Source organism: Thamnophis sirtalis, unplaced genomic scaffold, assembly GCF_051295495.1.
Source record: "Thamnophis sirtalis isolate CommonGarterSnake01/CBP01778 unplaced genomic scaffold, rThaSir2_p1.2 scaffold_1, whole genome shotgun sequence".
NCBI classification, from domain to species: Eukaryota; Metazoa; Chordata; class Lepidosauria; order Squamata; family Natricidae; genus Thamnophis; species Thamnophis sirtalis.
In genome coordinates this window covers 39,778,311-39,792,557 of record NW_028261381.1, presented here as the reverse complement: position 1 = coordinate 39,792,557, position 14,247 = coordinate 39,778,311, and the positions used below count along the sequence as shown (strand labels likewise).

Genomic DNA, 14,247 nt, shown 5'->3' with positions numbered 1-14,247 from the left:
CGACCCAGCCTTGGGGAATTTACTAAAAAGACAGGCTCTGTGGACACGTTTCTGGGATTTGTTTTAACCTCAGGGATCAGAAAGAACAATAGTCAATTAAGTTTTCTTATCATGAGATCAGCAGAATTTCAGAATGTATTGAAAATACTTGTTTTATCTCTGTGCATACACTATTAAAAAACATGTGGAGAAAGGGAAGGATGCATTCTAAATACAATGAGAAATCTATTGTTGCATTGATTAGGAAAATTTGCACATAGGTGGTTGGTCCCTTTCAATAAAAAGGCACTTTAAAAATTACATCAAATGTATTTAGGAAGCATAACTTCCTTAGTCACTAAGCCTTTGATTTTCTTAAGGCGCGGTAAAGATGGATTAATAACATGTTCCTTCCCATCTATGAGATTTCAAGAGATTTTGGTAGGTTCTTTGGCTGTGTTGTGTGGTAGAGTCATTGATAGCAGACCAGTTGGACAGAGTAGTATGCCTGGTTTCTTGTATTTTTGGTTCTCCATAAAAATGTGGGAGGGTGAGTCCTCAGCTTTTCATATTGCATAACTCTTCTTCCATAATTTGTTCTCTCTTGATTATATCATTGAGGGTTTATCCACAAGATAGTGGCAGGTTTACATCTCTAGGAAATGAAAGAAAGCTATCTTCGCTGAAGCCATGGTTGGTTTAAAAAGATTCTATTCGCCTCCTTCATTTCCTAATTGCTTTCAGGAATTGCTTGTTAACTGCTTTTTAGCTTTTAAAACCTTTGGATCAACATGTTTGACAGCACTGGGCGAGTTTCTTCAATCCTTTGTAAAAGAAATTTTAACTAGAAGTTTAAGGACTTAAAATAATTTTGGAATAAACAGCAAAAAGTTGATTAAAACTTTGATTCTGGTAAGTGTAAATGAACTAAGGGTCCAAGTGGATTTGAAATAAGATTTTAATTATAAGACTCCGTCCCATGAGAAAATCCTTTTGTTTTGAATTCTCTTTTTAAAAAATGTAGGATGAGACTTTGAAGGTTGGAGTTGATAGAGAACCAGAAAGAACTAAGTGTTGTAATTAAAGGAGAACACTTAAATTTGACTTATTGAAACAGAATAGAGCAAAGTATTTTAATATTCAACATATTGAAGGATATTTTTGAACCAAAAAACATAGAAGTTAATTTTAAGAGTATATATAGGCTGTATCTAAGGAAGAGGAGCAAATTGTATCTGGTAAGGAGACAGAGTTGAAAGTGGATTTCTATAAGAATAACATGGAATGCTGTATTACTATGTATGCAAAAAAAACCTGTCTGATTAAAATGAAAAAAAGAATTTGCATATAACAAACCAAAAAGGGTGACCTGAGTAACTTTCCTAGACTGGCTTTACAAAAAGAGGCTTGTTAAAGCTTTGAAGAATTTTGTGAGAAGGGACAAAGAAAAAAAAAGCAATGAAATTCTAGGATATTATTTCAATGAACTGAAGATTTAGCTCGTTAAAAGTTAAAAGGAGAACAATGAAGCAAATCTACAACAATACAACCAACCAAGCCAGATAGGCCAATCAAAAACATTATCTCCAATAATCTTGATCAAGACACTTTGTATAAAGTTGCATTAAAAAATCAGAAAACCTCACTCGAACTTCTCAGTGCACTGATAACATTACTTAATTAAAAAATAAAATGTAAGAAAAACAAGCAGAACGAACATAAAAATCTTCTCACTGTAATTCTGAGCTTTGTGTACAGTATCCTCCAATAGTTTAGAAACCTTTAACAATTTCACACTTTGCAACACAATATTAGCTGGTACATGGATTCCAGTGTATTTGAAGAGCTGAGAGCCACATCTTAGCCTTCTGGTTTTCTGCAGATTGCTTCTTTGGCCCCTGAGGTGGCAGCCATGGCATTCTGAATGATTTTCCCCAAGTTCTTTGGAGATTTATTATTGTGGAACCATTGACATCAGAATGATTTCATCCTTATTAAATTGCATAATTAGATTTTAGTATTATCTTGTTTTATGTTTTGAGAGCTGTTCAGTGCTTAGTGTCTTAGTCATTATACAATAAATAAATCCAATAAATAAATAACAAATGATGTCATAGGAAGAGTTAAGGCTGAAGTGTTGGGATCCCCCCCCCCCCCCAATGTTTAGGTGATTAAATAGTGGAAAAGGCTGTGGTAGGTCTCTGAAAGACACATGACTTCTATATCTTTAGAATCCCTATCTAAAATGGGGAAAAAAAACAAGGGAAGTCAAGGGCAGCCGTTGTGACATAAGCTCTGTCCTTTTTGTTTGTATGCTGTGACAGTGCAAACAGTATTATGGCTAGAATGGAGGTTATGGTGCATTTTGATACAATCTCAGGATCCTGCAGATAACTCTGCACAAATCATACAACGTACACAATGCTGAAATGCCGAATTTTAAAAGAACATATCTGATACCGGGTTTCCCCGAAAATACGACCTGTCCTGAAACTAAAGCCTTGCCACATTTTTTGCATGGAGAAAAATATAAGCCCACCCCTGAAAATAAGCCCCCTGGACAATCTCCCCCCCCCCTTCAGCCAGGCAAAACACTGCTTGCCGACCTAGCGGTATCCCGAAGGCACCAAGCTGTGGGAATAAGGTGGGGGGGGGGCAAAGGTTCGCATTGCTTGATGTTTTCAGGGTATCGCTAGATCGGTCAGCGGCGCTGTGCCCAGCTGAAGAGGGGGAGTTGTCAGGCTGTTGTACTTTTGTGAGCGGGCTCCCGAAGAGCCGGGCACAGCCTCAGGGTCAAATGGCTGTGTTGCGCTGTCGCAGCAGCAACACAGCAGCCATAAGGTGACCATGCTGGCGAGCAGCTGCCTGGCAACCTCCCTTTTCAGCCGGGCACAGTGCCACTGACCGATCTAGTGGTACCCGGAAGGCAACAAGCAATGCGAGCGCCTGTTCACCGCCCACCGCCTATCGCGGCTCGGTGCCTTCAGAATGCTCCTAGGTGAGTGAATGGGGCTCTGCATGACTGGAGAGGGGGGTTGCGCAAGCGGCTTTTCTGCTCCCCGCTCACGCAACTTGGAGGCTCATGATGCCCTTGGCTAAATCTATAGTAGCTGCAGAGCTAGGGCATCTCTGCTACTGGTACTGCCCACCGCTTGGTTTTTTTTTTTTTTTTTTGCGGCTTTCAAAGCACAGAGGATGGATGCCACTCTGGGAGTATACTCTATGGTTGTGGGCTGCAGAGCATACCACCATAGAATATGCTCCCAGAGTGGCACCCGTCCTCCATTGTGGCTTCCAAAGCACGGAGGTAGGATACAGCTCTGGGAGTATGCTCTATGGTTGTATCCAGAGCGGCATCCGTCCTCTGTGCTTTGAAAGCCGCAAAAAAAATCCCAAGCGGCAGGTGGCACCAGCAGCGGAGATGTCCTGGCTCTGAAGGTGCTGTAGAGTTAGCCAAGGGCATCGTGATCCTACGAGTCGCGTGAGCGGGGAGTGGAAAAGCCGCTTGCGCAACTCCCCTCTCTAGCCATGCAGAGCCCCATTCACTCACCTAGGGGCATTCCGAAGGCGCCGAGCCGCGGGAGGCAGAGGTTGGAGAACAGGCACTTGTGTTGCTTGGTGCCTTCCGGGTACCGCTATATCGGTCAGTGCTGCTGTGCCCAGATGGAAAGGGGGGTTGCTGGGCGGCTGCTCGCGAGTGTGATCACCTCATTGCTACTGTGTTGCTGCTGCGACAGCACAACACAGCCATTTGACCCTGAGGCTGTGCCCGGCTCTTCGGGAGCCCGGTTGCAAGGGAGCAGCCTCCTGGCAACCCAAAAACAATAAGCCCTTCCCTTCCCCCAAGGCCATATTTTGTGGGTCAAAAAAATATAAGACCCTGTCGTATTTTCTGGGAAACATGGTAGCTTTCTGGTGATTGAGACAAAATGGGAATGGAAACAGTTTATTTCTGACAGATCTTCTATGTCCATACCCACTTCTAATTTTGCTAAAAATGGTATTGGAAATTGGCCATTTTGTTGCTTTGTTGGCATTCAATACAGTACAATGCAAAAGTATGCATGTACTGCATATGCATTGAAGAGAGTGTGGCTATCTGCTGACAAATGCAAAAGCTATGTCACTTTGTTTTACATCTTGTGCTTTGCAGACAGATTGACAGGTAAAAGAAGGGTGACTTCTCAATGTGAATTTTCTTTAGAATAGAATAATAGAGTTGGAAGGGACCTTGGAGGTCTTCCAGTCCAACTCCCTGCTTCAGCAGGTGACCCTGTATCATGTCAGATTAATGGTTATCCAATCTCTCTCTCTCTCCCTCTTTTTAAAGTCTTCAGTAGTAGCCAGAAAAAAATATGTTTTTTTACAAATTGTATTTTCATGAGCTGCATTGAAATAGGTTCTTTTTTTGTCGGTTCATTGTTGGGCTCAGTGGACACTTTTAAAAGATTTCACTGAAAAAATCTATTTCATTATTATTTTAGTTTGGCTACCTTTCCAACAAAAGCCATGAAAGAAATTAGGTTGAAATTTGAATAACAGCAATAAGAAAGTATTTCTTCAGCAGGAAAATATATTCGAAGGTTACTTGCTCTTGCAGTGGAATGAATGGGAAATAGATACAAAGCAAGAGGATGTGGAAGCTGCTTGGAACAGATGAAAATCTCATGTTCCACTGTGCAATAGAAGCATGTGGATTTATTGCTAATAGGAAATAAGAAACAAACAAAAGATTTTTGGACAAAACGCCTATAAAATGCAAAACAGAGGGTAAGAGAGTTATTGCATAATGTGTAGAGTGGAAAAAAAGTTAGTGGCAAAGAATAAGTCAAAGAGAGCAATGAAAATTGTTAAGTCTAAAAGAGGCATAGAAAACTGAAAGGGCATTTGGTGAAAACTAAAAAAAAAAAATACTTTAAAAGTGGATAAAGAGTCTGATCAAGGAGCCTCCAGTTGAGTGAACAGAACTGAAAGTAAATATGATGAAATAAATTGGACTGGAAGGAATATCATACAGAGATTTGTATGAGAATAATGATATATTGAAGAGAGGAATTGAAATAAATGCTATTAATGTTAGTGTAGAAGAAGAAAAAGACCTACAATTAAAAGATGCTTGATCCTTCGGAAGAAAACTATGGCAAACCCAGACAGCATATTAAAAAGCAGAGACATCACCTTGCCAACAAAGGTCCATATAGTCAAAGCTATATGGTTTTCCCAGTACTAATGTATGGCTGTGAGAGTTGGACCATAAGGAAGGCTGAGTGCCAAAGAATTGATACTTTTGAATTGTGGTTCTGGAGAATATTCTTGAGAATCTTCTTGGTCTGCAAGGAGATCAGATCAGTCAATTGTAAAACAAATCAACCCTAGCTGTTCTTTGGAAGGACAGATACTGAAGCTGAAGCTCAAATACTTGGCCACCTAATGAGAAGGGAGGACTCAGTGGAAAATGTTAGGAAAGATTGAAGGCAAATGGGGAAAGGGATTGGATGAGATGGTTAGATAGTGTCATTGATGCAATGAACAAGAATTTAAGCAAACTCCAAGAGATGGGGGAGAGGCTGGTGTGCTCTAGTCCATGAGGTTACAAAGAGTCAGAACAAAAGAAGAAAATAATAATAAAAAGGGTATCATAAATATAAAAACATTAAAAGGCTAAGTTGGAGATAGATAACTGGGGAATTATTAAATCGTTTATTATAGCCAAGGTCAGAATTGTTATTAAAATATAGAAGTGGTCTGCTTTTTGAATGATTGTGTAACTTGTTTTAAGGTGTTTGAAAGATGGTCAAGCACCTTAACAGAAGAATATGATTATTGTTCTTCTGTGCAAAGGGAAATGTAGCAAGAGTGAATGCCAAGACTACAGAGGAATTGGTTGTTAACTTTGCTAAGGAGAATTCCAGTGTTTTGATTTAGAGAAAATATGTGATAAATGAAGATTAAATCTCAAAAGTAATACATGAATGAGTGAGTGAGTGAGTGAGTGAGTGAGTGAGTGAGTGAGTAAAGAGCTGGTGGAAGATAAGATGGTTTGCAAGGATAGTAGCTCATGGAGAGGAATGGATAGTGATGATACAGACTAGATTCACCCTGTTTGTTTTCTTTTTATGCATTTCATGATTATACTCTCTTTGGTTTATTATTTCTTATTTGTTTTCTGTGCTTTGCATAATACCAAGGGATAGAATGATAGGTGTGCTTGTATTTTCAGTCAGAACACAACTAACTTAAAATGTTTTTTGCAGAATGTTCTGGCTAAGGCTGACCTACCCCATGCTTGGAAAACAGTGTTTTGTTTATTTCCCTTTTGCTTTATGCATGTGCCTGTGCATTATATATTCTAGAGGCATCTAGTATTATGAAAATCAAGTGGCCAGCCTTGAAGAAATAAATATCTCTCGTATATACCTCCAAACGAGAGCTGGAATATGTAGTATTTTTGTTTTGTATTAGCCCTGATTCTGAACCTGGGGTTGGGGGCGGGGGAAGAGGAGGTCAACAAAGACATGTAATATATAGAGGCTTCTCTTACACTAAGGGATTTAAGGAATATCATTGTCACTCATTGACAGATATTTGCTAATTAAGTTATTTTATTTTTTTCAAATCAATTTCTTGAGTTTCTTTCCAGAGTGATGGTGCCTACATGTAGATCTGTTCACTGTAAAATGTTAAATGAGTTAAATAATCATCTCAAACTTATTTCTCCATCTTTATTGTACAACTCAGTCAATATTTTCTGGTCAGATCTTATTCTCAAGGCATGGCATGATATGAATTTACTATGTGGCTGATTTAATTCCAAACATACTATGCGGCTGGTTTAATCCTATCACCATCCAATTGTCCAACTTTTGTAATGTGTTCTGTTTTCCCTGTAAATTGTGTAGTATTACTTAACAAGCACACTATAGTATAGCTTCAGGTTTTGTCTCCTTCTGATTTATTCTTATTCTTTATAACCATTTATCTTCCGTCCTCTCTCCTTCCTTCCTTCCTTCCTTCCTTCCTTCCTTCCTTCCTTCCTTCCTTCCTTCCTTCCTTCCTCCCTCCCTCCCTCCCTCCCTCCCTCCCTCCCTCCCTCCCTCCCTTTCCTTCCTCATTTCTCAGGAATAGTTATTGTAAACAATTTATAGATGTAGAGATGAACAACTACTTTATAACTCTCATCTACATATAGTCTGTTCTATCAGAACTACTTTATTTACTTATTTCAAATGGATTTATTATCATAGGTTAGAAATTATGGGTTGTTCCTCTTTCCTGACAGTATTTAACAAATAGCCTGGCTCAATTTAAGCCTGACGTGAACTATGTTAAATTTTGTATGAATTTTCTTGCCTAGTGACTAACAAATCTATTCCATATGAGCTATTGGTAAATATTATTATTAATTCTGAGGTTTCCTCCATTGTTAAATATTCTTTTGATACATTCCAAATACTTCTATTTTAATGCAAGGTCAAATAAATTGATTGATTGATTTCAGTGTCTCTTTCTTCAGTAGTTAATGTCTCAATTAATACCAAGGCAAATTTAAGGATAGAACCAATAGAAGTTGAACCACCACCATTAAAGCAAACAAAATGTTGCTGGCATTTCAGCAGCAAGGTTTGTAAATAGAAGGATGAGAATGACAATATGAAGCATTTGAGACATTCAGCACTCAATGTTCCTTACCTTTAATATCTACAAAGTTCCCACCCACCCCAAAAAATAAAAAGGGGTTGAAAAACCACTGGAATCCATCTCTATGAGATACCACTAACCTGGAAAAAAAAACTGCCATTCCCTTGATGGCAAAGGATTCTGGCTTTAAAAAAAAATCCATTAGTAGCACACAGCAGTGTTTAATTTTCCCACTTGTATTTTTTTTTTAATCTATCATTTTCAGCTTTATTTTGTAACTTACACAGTCTGCAAGTTTGTCCTTTCACCCTGAAAGGACTTTCTGTGCTGGCAGCCTCATTAGTGGCTTCATTAGAATTAGCATGTTGCACTTATAAATGCAATTATTTCAGAGAGGGAGATACAGCCAAGTAGAGTTAATATATTGAAATACGGCTTTAATAATTTAGATGGAGAAAAAGACAGAAGCCAAAGTTTCCTAAGTCTTTGTGTTCTTATTTGAGAAAAGATTTGAGAATTTATGCCCTTGCTGTTAATCCTCCCACCATACTTATAAAGGCTTTTAAAAAAATATGTAAAATATTCTTCAGTGTGCAGTCCATACAAAAAAATGTTCTATATTTTTCAACATTTTATTTTTCGGCTGCTATTTTTTTATTTAAACATACTGCCATCAAGTGGCAATTTGTATAAATAAACCATAGTTTGTGTCTTACATGATCTTTCAGTTTCAGAAGTGAAATGTGTATAGAAGTCATGGGGAAAAATATACTAAACTGAATTTTAACCCTTTTTAAGATACTTCTCTTAATTTATTTCCAATTTGGGGTGAACATGTTTTCACAATATGGAAATGCTGGAAATATTTCAAAATAAATGAAAAACATGTTTTTAGGATCCATGAAAATTAGGCAGATGTAAGATAGGTAACCTATATAGCTTTTGGGGGGAATGGGGGGCAACTGACTATTATATTAAAAAAGATTTTTCTTTCAACATGGACTCCCAAGTCAATAAAATAACATGTATTAGGTTCAGAGAAGCTAAATGTTGTTGCCATTTAGGGGGAAAAACCACTTTGGAACATGACCTCATCTGTTTCTAAGTTCAGGTCATCAAGTCTAATATGTTTGTTTTTAAATATTTAAATTCTTAACCATTGTATAGAAGTAAAAAAGTATATTTTTTAAAAAAAGTTCAGTAAAAATATAAAGAAACATGATGACATCTATTTGTCTAAAAGGGCTGCTTTGTTGGATTTGACCTGGCCCATGCTGTTGGCAATGTAGAACTACATTTACACGAATGGGGAGTTGACTTTGCTTGCTGGTGTTCTTATAAGGTGAGCATATATTTATCATTCAAAATAATTAGTAGTAATTAATTTCAGTTGCTCTTGCACAAACTCAGAACCAACATGGAACATGTCAGAGAGGATAACCCGGGGTGAAATTCAGCAGGTTCTGACAGGTTCTGGAGAACTGGTAGCAGAAATGTTGAGTAGTTTGGAGAACCAGCAAATACCACCTCTGGCTGGCCCCGGAGTGGGGTGAGAATGGAGATTTTGCAATATCCTTCCCCTGCTACGCCCACCAAGCAATTTTGAATTTCACCACTGGGATAACCCATTATTTATTTCACACAAATTTCGGTATATTTTACATGTTAAGTAGATAATGAATAGTGCACTTAGATAAAATGATTTATCAGTAAAAAAATGGATAAAAAGTAGCAGTACGAGTCCAAAAATGAGAGTGAGAGAACTTTCCATAAATTAGTATGAAAGAAAAATTCTACTGATGCACAGCAGAATTTGAAGGATATATTTTAAATGTTCTTTCTCAATCTAAAGAAAGGCTATAAATTGAATAGACAATCCCTTCATGGATTACTGCCTTGTCATGGGGAAGCTCAAAGAAGCTATGAGCTGTGCCATGCAGGACCACCCAAGACTGACAGGTCATTGTGGAGAGCTCTCTGATAAACATGGTCCACTAGAGAAGGAAATGGCAACCCTCTCCAGTATCCTTGTCAAGAAAAGCCCATGGACGGTATCAAAAGACTAAAAGATATGACACCTCAGGTTGGAAAGTGCCCAGTATGCTACTGGAAAAGAGTGAAGAACAATTATTAGTAGCTGCAGAGGATGAGGTGATTAGATATAAGAGCCACTGTGGCCCAGTAGTTAAAGTGCAGTCCTGCAGGCTATTTCTGCTTATCACTGGCTGCCAGCAATTTGGCAGATCGAATCTCACCAGGCTCAAGATTGACTCAGCTTTCCATCCTTTGGAGGTGGGTAAAATGAGGACCAGATTGTTGAGGGCAAAAGGCTAACTCTGAACTGCTTAGAGAGTGCTGTAAAGCACTGTAAAGCGGTATATAAGTCTAAGTGCTATTGCTATAATGTCATCAGCACAATCGGCATGGGCTTGACAGGACCCCAGGAGACAGTGGAGGACGCAGGGTGGGGGGGCTGGTGTACTGTGGTCCGTGGGATGGCAAGGAGTTGGACACAACATAGCAACTGAACAGCAACGACCTATTTTAAGGGTCCTCGGTTCATAGTTATTTGGGTCACATTTACATCACAAAATGACAGTACTCTCTAAAACAGAAAAAACCCTTGTTTTGCTTTCCTTGAATGATGAAATCAAGAGGATGTTTAAATGAGGAATTCCATCTTGCAGTACCTGAATTCTGGAGCTGGGGGTCTAGCCGGTGCTTACATTCATGAGAAACATTCCAAGACTATGAAACCAGCGTAAGTATCATTCTAGACAATATGTTGTAATATTAACCTTTGCTGAATTCTTTGGTTTCTACTTATAAAAGTGTTGATAAATATAAACCACACATTTGCATGGGTTATGATATGGTCCTATGAAGGGGGCATATTTTTCTGCCTTTTGAATGAAGAATGGAAGCATTTCTTTAAAAACTGCATTTTTTAGGTTTGATGTTTTTATTGACTTATAAGATAAAATAAGATACAAAATACAAAAGTAAATAGGAGAACAGTGGGGTGGAAGAGGGGGAAGAGAACTGAGGAAGGGTAGGGAAAAAAATAAAAGGAAACATTGACTTCTGACTCTCTCTACTGCAGTAAATAAGGCATTAACATCAAATCACAACTTTTTGTTTTTTTCAAAAACTGCATTTTTGAAATGGTGATAGAATTTATCTGTCGGTCTCTCTCAGACACACACACATACTTAGTATATCTTGCACATGTTCGCAGTAGTAAAAGACTGTCTTTGCACAAGTTGAAAACAAGCATTTTCTGAAATAGTCAAGCGATCATGAAACATTACACAATCACAGTATTGTTCTAAGAAATTTGCACAGAGAAGAAAGATATGAATGGAGACTTAAGTTTCCTACCCTGCAAAATCACTGTAAAGGAGTGTAGAACTTTCTGGAATAATCCTGTGATTACACAATACGATGTGATGCTCAAGCATTCAGATAAATTCATATCACTTTTCAGTTGCAGGAAGATCAAAGCCTTTTGAGCATTTTAATACAGAGAATCAGAGAGACATAACTCTGTATGCTTAATATAATAATATAACTCTTAATATAACTCTTCTCTTCTGCACATCTTCAGGTTAGGATGGCAATTGGGATCACAGTGATTGTCATTGCTCATGATATTGTAAAGCACAACATCACTTGACTGCATTACTTAACAACAGCAGTCCAGGCAGTCAGATTGCCATTGTAACTCCAAGATGTATGTGGGTCATTAAGTGAAAAGCAGTGAAGAGTCTCAAGTAGGGAGTGTGGCGTTGCCACACAAACATGGAGGAAGCCTGATGCAAGCAGCATGTGAGTTGCTGTCTTGCAGCTCAAGCACAGGAAAACCAAGGAGGCAAGAGCATAGATGTGCACTACCACACGAAGGCCAAGGGAAGGCGGGATCAATGCAAGCATGGGAGGGCTGAGGAAAGGATGGTATGGGTGCTTGTGACTTTAAGGAGGCTGAAGAAAAGAGGGCATGGATCCACGAGAGTGTAGGAAAGCCATGGAAAGGAGGGTGTGGTGCAGTGCTCAGGAAGACCAGGGGGCTGGGTGGGCAGGAGAATTAACCAAAGTGATTTATGACCTTCCCTGCCTGCTTCCCAGTTGACTTTTTTCTGGGAAATGAGCAGGGAAAGTTGCAAATGAAGATCATGTAACTGCAGGACACTGCAATCATTGTAAGTTCGATCTGGTTGCCAAGGGCCTGAATTGTGATCACATGGGTATGCTGCAATGTCTGGATCTCCAAGGACCAATCGTAAGTTCCACTCGTTCCTAGCACCATCAACTTTGTACAGTCACTGAACAAGAGGTCATTAAGTGAGGACTGCCTGTGTACAGTACATTGCTAATCAGTGTGTTGTTTTCTTACTATGAAGAATCAAGCTTGTTATTCATCTGGTTTGAACTAAAGGGCAATAGGTGCCAATTGTTGCAGAAATACTTGATCAAGAAGACCACTTTCTCTATTCTATATAGACTATGTGGAGGAGGGGGGAAGATTCACCAGTTAATATAGTCTTTCATTTTTCCTTAAATAACTCTTTGTTTAATGGGACTTCATTTGTGAAGATTACAGTTGTGATAACCAAACTGCAATGTAACAAGAATTTTAGCTTCCCCCCCCATTAAGTTTGTGTTCCTGGAATTGAAGGTCAGAAGCAGTGGTGGGTTGCTCCCGGGTCAGCCCAGATTGACCGAACCAGTAGTAGTGGAGGCGGGAGGCTCCGCCCACTCACCCAGACGCTTCTGCATATGCATAGAAGCATCACATGCAAGCAAACTGGTAGTAAAAAATGTGGAAACCCACCACTGATCAGAAGCCCCACTTTACCAATGTGTGAGGGCTATGGTGGCTCACAAGGTAAGACCCTGAGCTTGCGCTCCGCTGAGGTTGGCAGCTCAGTGGTTGGATATCTGTGAGCGAATAAATCACGTAGGGACAGGAAAGTTTGCCTATTCCCTGGCTAACATGTGCCATATGCTAAATAAATAAATAAATTTCCAAATGTGTTTGATAGAAGTGTGCTATATGTTTCATGTTTCAAATTGTAGGGGTGAAATGAGTGTGGGAAGAAAAAAGAATGGGCAAAAGTCACAGAGATTCTTTGTTTTGTAGAACACAAGGGAGAAAGACGGCCTGCTGCCTTGAGGTTGTTGTGATCTAGTATGATGGAGTTTAAAAAGCCGCACACCTGACGTGGTACATTTGCACACAACCAGGAAATTATAGCTATAGTAAAAGATGTGCTAGCATCTCCTGCTTCTCTAAAGCCTTGTTCCGGGATAACATAACCCATTATTTTCCTGTGAGTGAGTAAAAAGAATAGCAAAGTCACTGGGAGTGAGGCAGAAATAAACATTAGAATGACAGAAAGGGTTAGAGTGTTCCAGTATTTGTCCTGCTCCTACCTGAAATATAATCCCCTGATATCAAGACGAAAAACAGGAAAGAATTTCTTTTGCTCCCCAACTTGTGATGTAGGGTTGTAGTATTTAATGGTAGTCTAAACATTCATGGCATGAATCATACTGAAACATAATTTATAGGATAACTTCTGAAATTTGCACATTCCCTCTCCCTGTGAAATCTATTATTTTGCATGATAAATTCTCCTTATAGCCTTAATGTGAGAGCAGCTATTCAGTCCTGCGGTTATGATACTTACAATACTCCGTGGAGAATAGGTTGTAAGAGGTACTAGTCTTTCTGATTATAGAATCCCAAGAGAATTTGGCAGAAGAAGTAAAAGTTTGTCGCTATATATAGGAAACTAGCTTTCAGCAACAAGGTTTTTTTTCCCCCCTCATGTTTTTTAAACTACAGTAATGCCAATCACGGGATTGCAGATATAGCATGTGTAATCTTCAACAAACAAAACTAGGTCATCCATACAGAAAACAAAATGTAATGAAATACAAAGGGCTGAATCCAGATTTAATGCTCAGTAGAATGCTGAGGGATGGTAGAGAAAGAAGTGGTGTTTTTTTTTTTTTCAGATTCCAAGTTTCTTATGCTGCCTAATAGCAAATTGAAGGAATGCTTTAGAATCGGGAGAGAGATAATCCTGGGATCTACAGCATTAGTGTAAATGATCAATGCCCTGCTCTTTCAGTGTATAGACTTTTTTGTTTTGGTTCTAGGTTTATAAAGGGGAATGACCTTTCATCCATTCTTGTGGCAGAATTCAATCAATAAATACGATTGTTCACATACAGAACAGTGTTATGGTGCCATCAATGTTATATAACCTGCATTAGGCAGTCTTAATATATCAGAGAATTACATCACAAAAGTCAACTGTAGGGGGGGTGGAAGCGAATGAAGTTAAAATGGTTTATAGTTGCAGTCTTCCAAATTAGCCTGTTTAGTGTTTATGGATAAAAGATCGGTTTTCAAATTTGGCATATTAGTTCCTAATGTTCAAGATCTTTTGTCATCTGTTTCTTTTTATTTTCCTCTGAATATCATTGGGTCACCCAGTAAGGCACTGAGACAAAACTGAATTTGTCTACGTCATAGTATTCCATTTTGTAGCTGATTTAAATGCAGAACATTTTGCTATATGCCGTATAATCAAATCGAGTAGAATTTAACTGCTGTGGAAG

The 14,247-nt window shown here is 38.7% G+C and overlaps 1 protein-coding gene across 2 annotated transcripts in view; it reads left to right on the top strand.

Moving 5' to 3' along the window:
- The window catches only part of KYNU (kynureninase), a 126,888-nt gene that overhangs the window by 89,273 nt on the left and 23,368 nt on the right, over positions 1-14,247 (top strand). For both annotated transcript variants that reach the window (XM_087710903.1, XM_087710911.1), the window contains exons 9-10: positions 8,861-8,959; positions 10,305-10,378. In XM_087710903.1, coding sequence (XP_087567029.1) covers positions 8,861-8,959; positions 10,305-10,378 — 173 coding nt within the window. The remainder of the gene's footprint in view (positions 1-8,860; positions 8,960-10,304; positions 10,379-14,247) is intronic.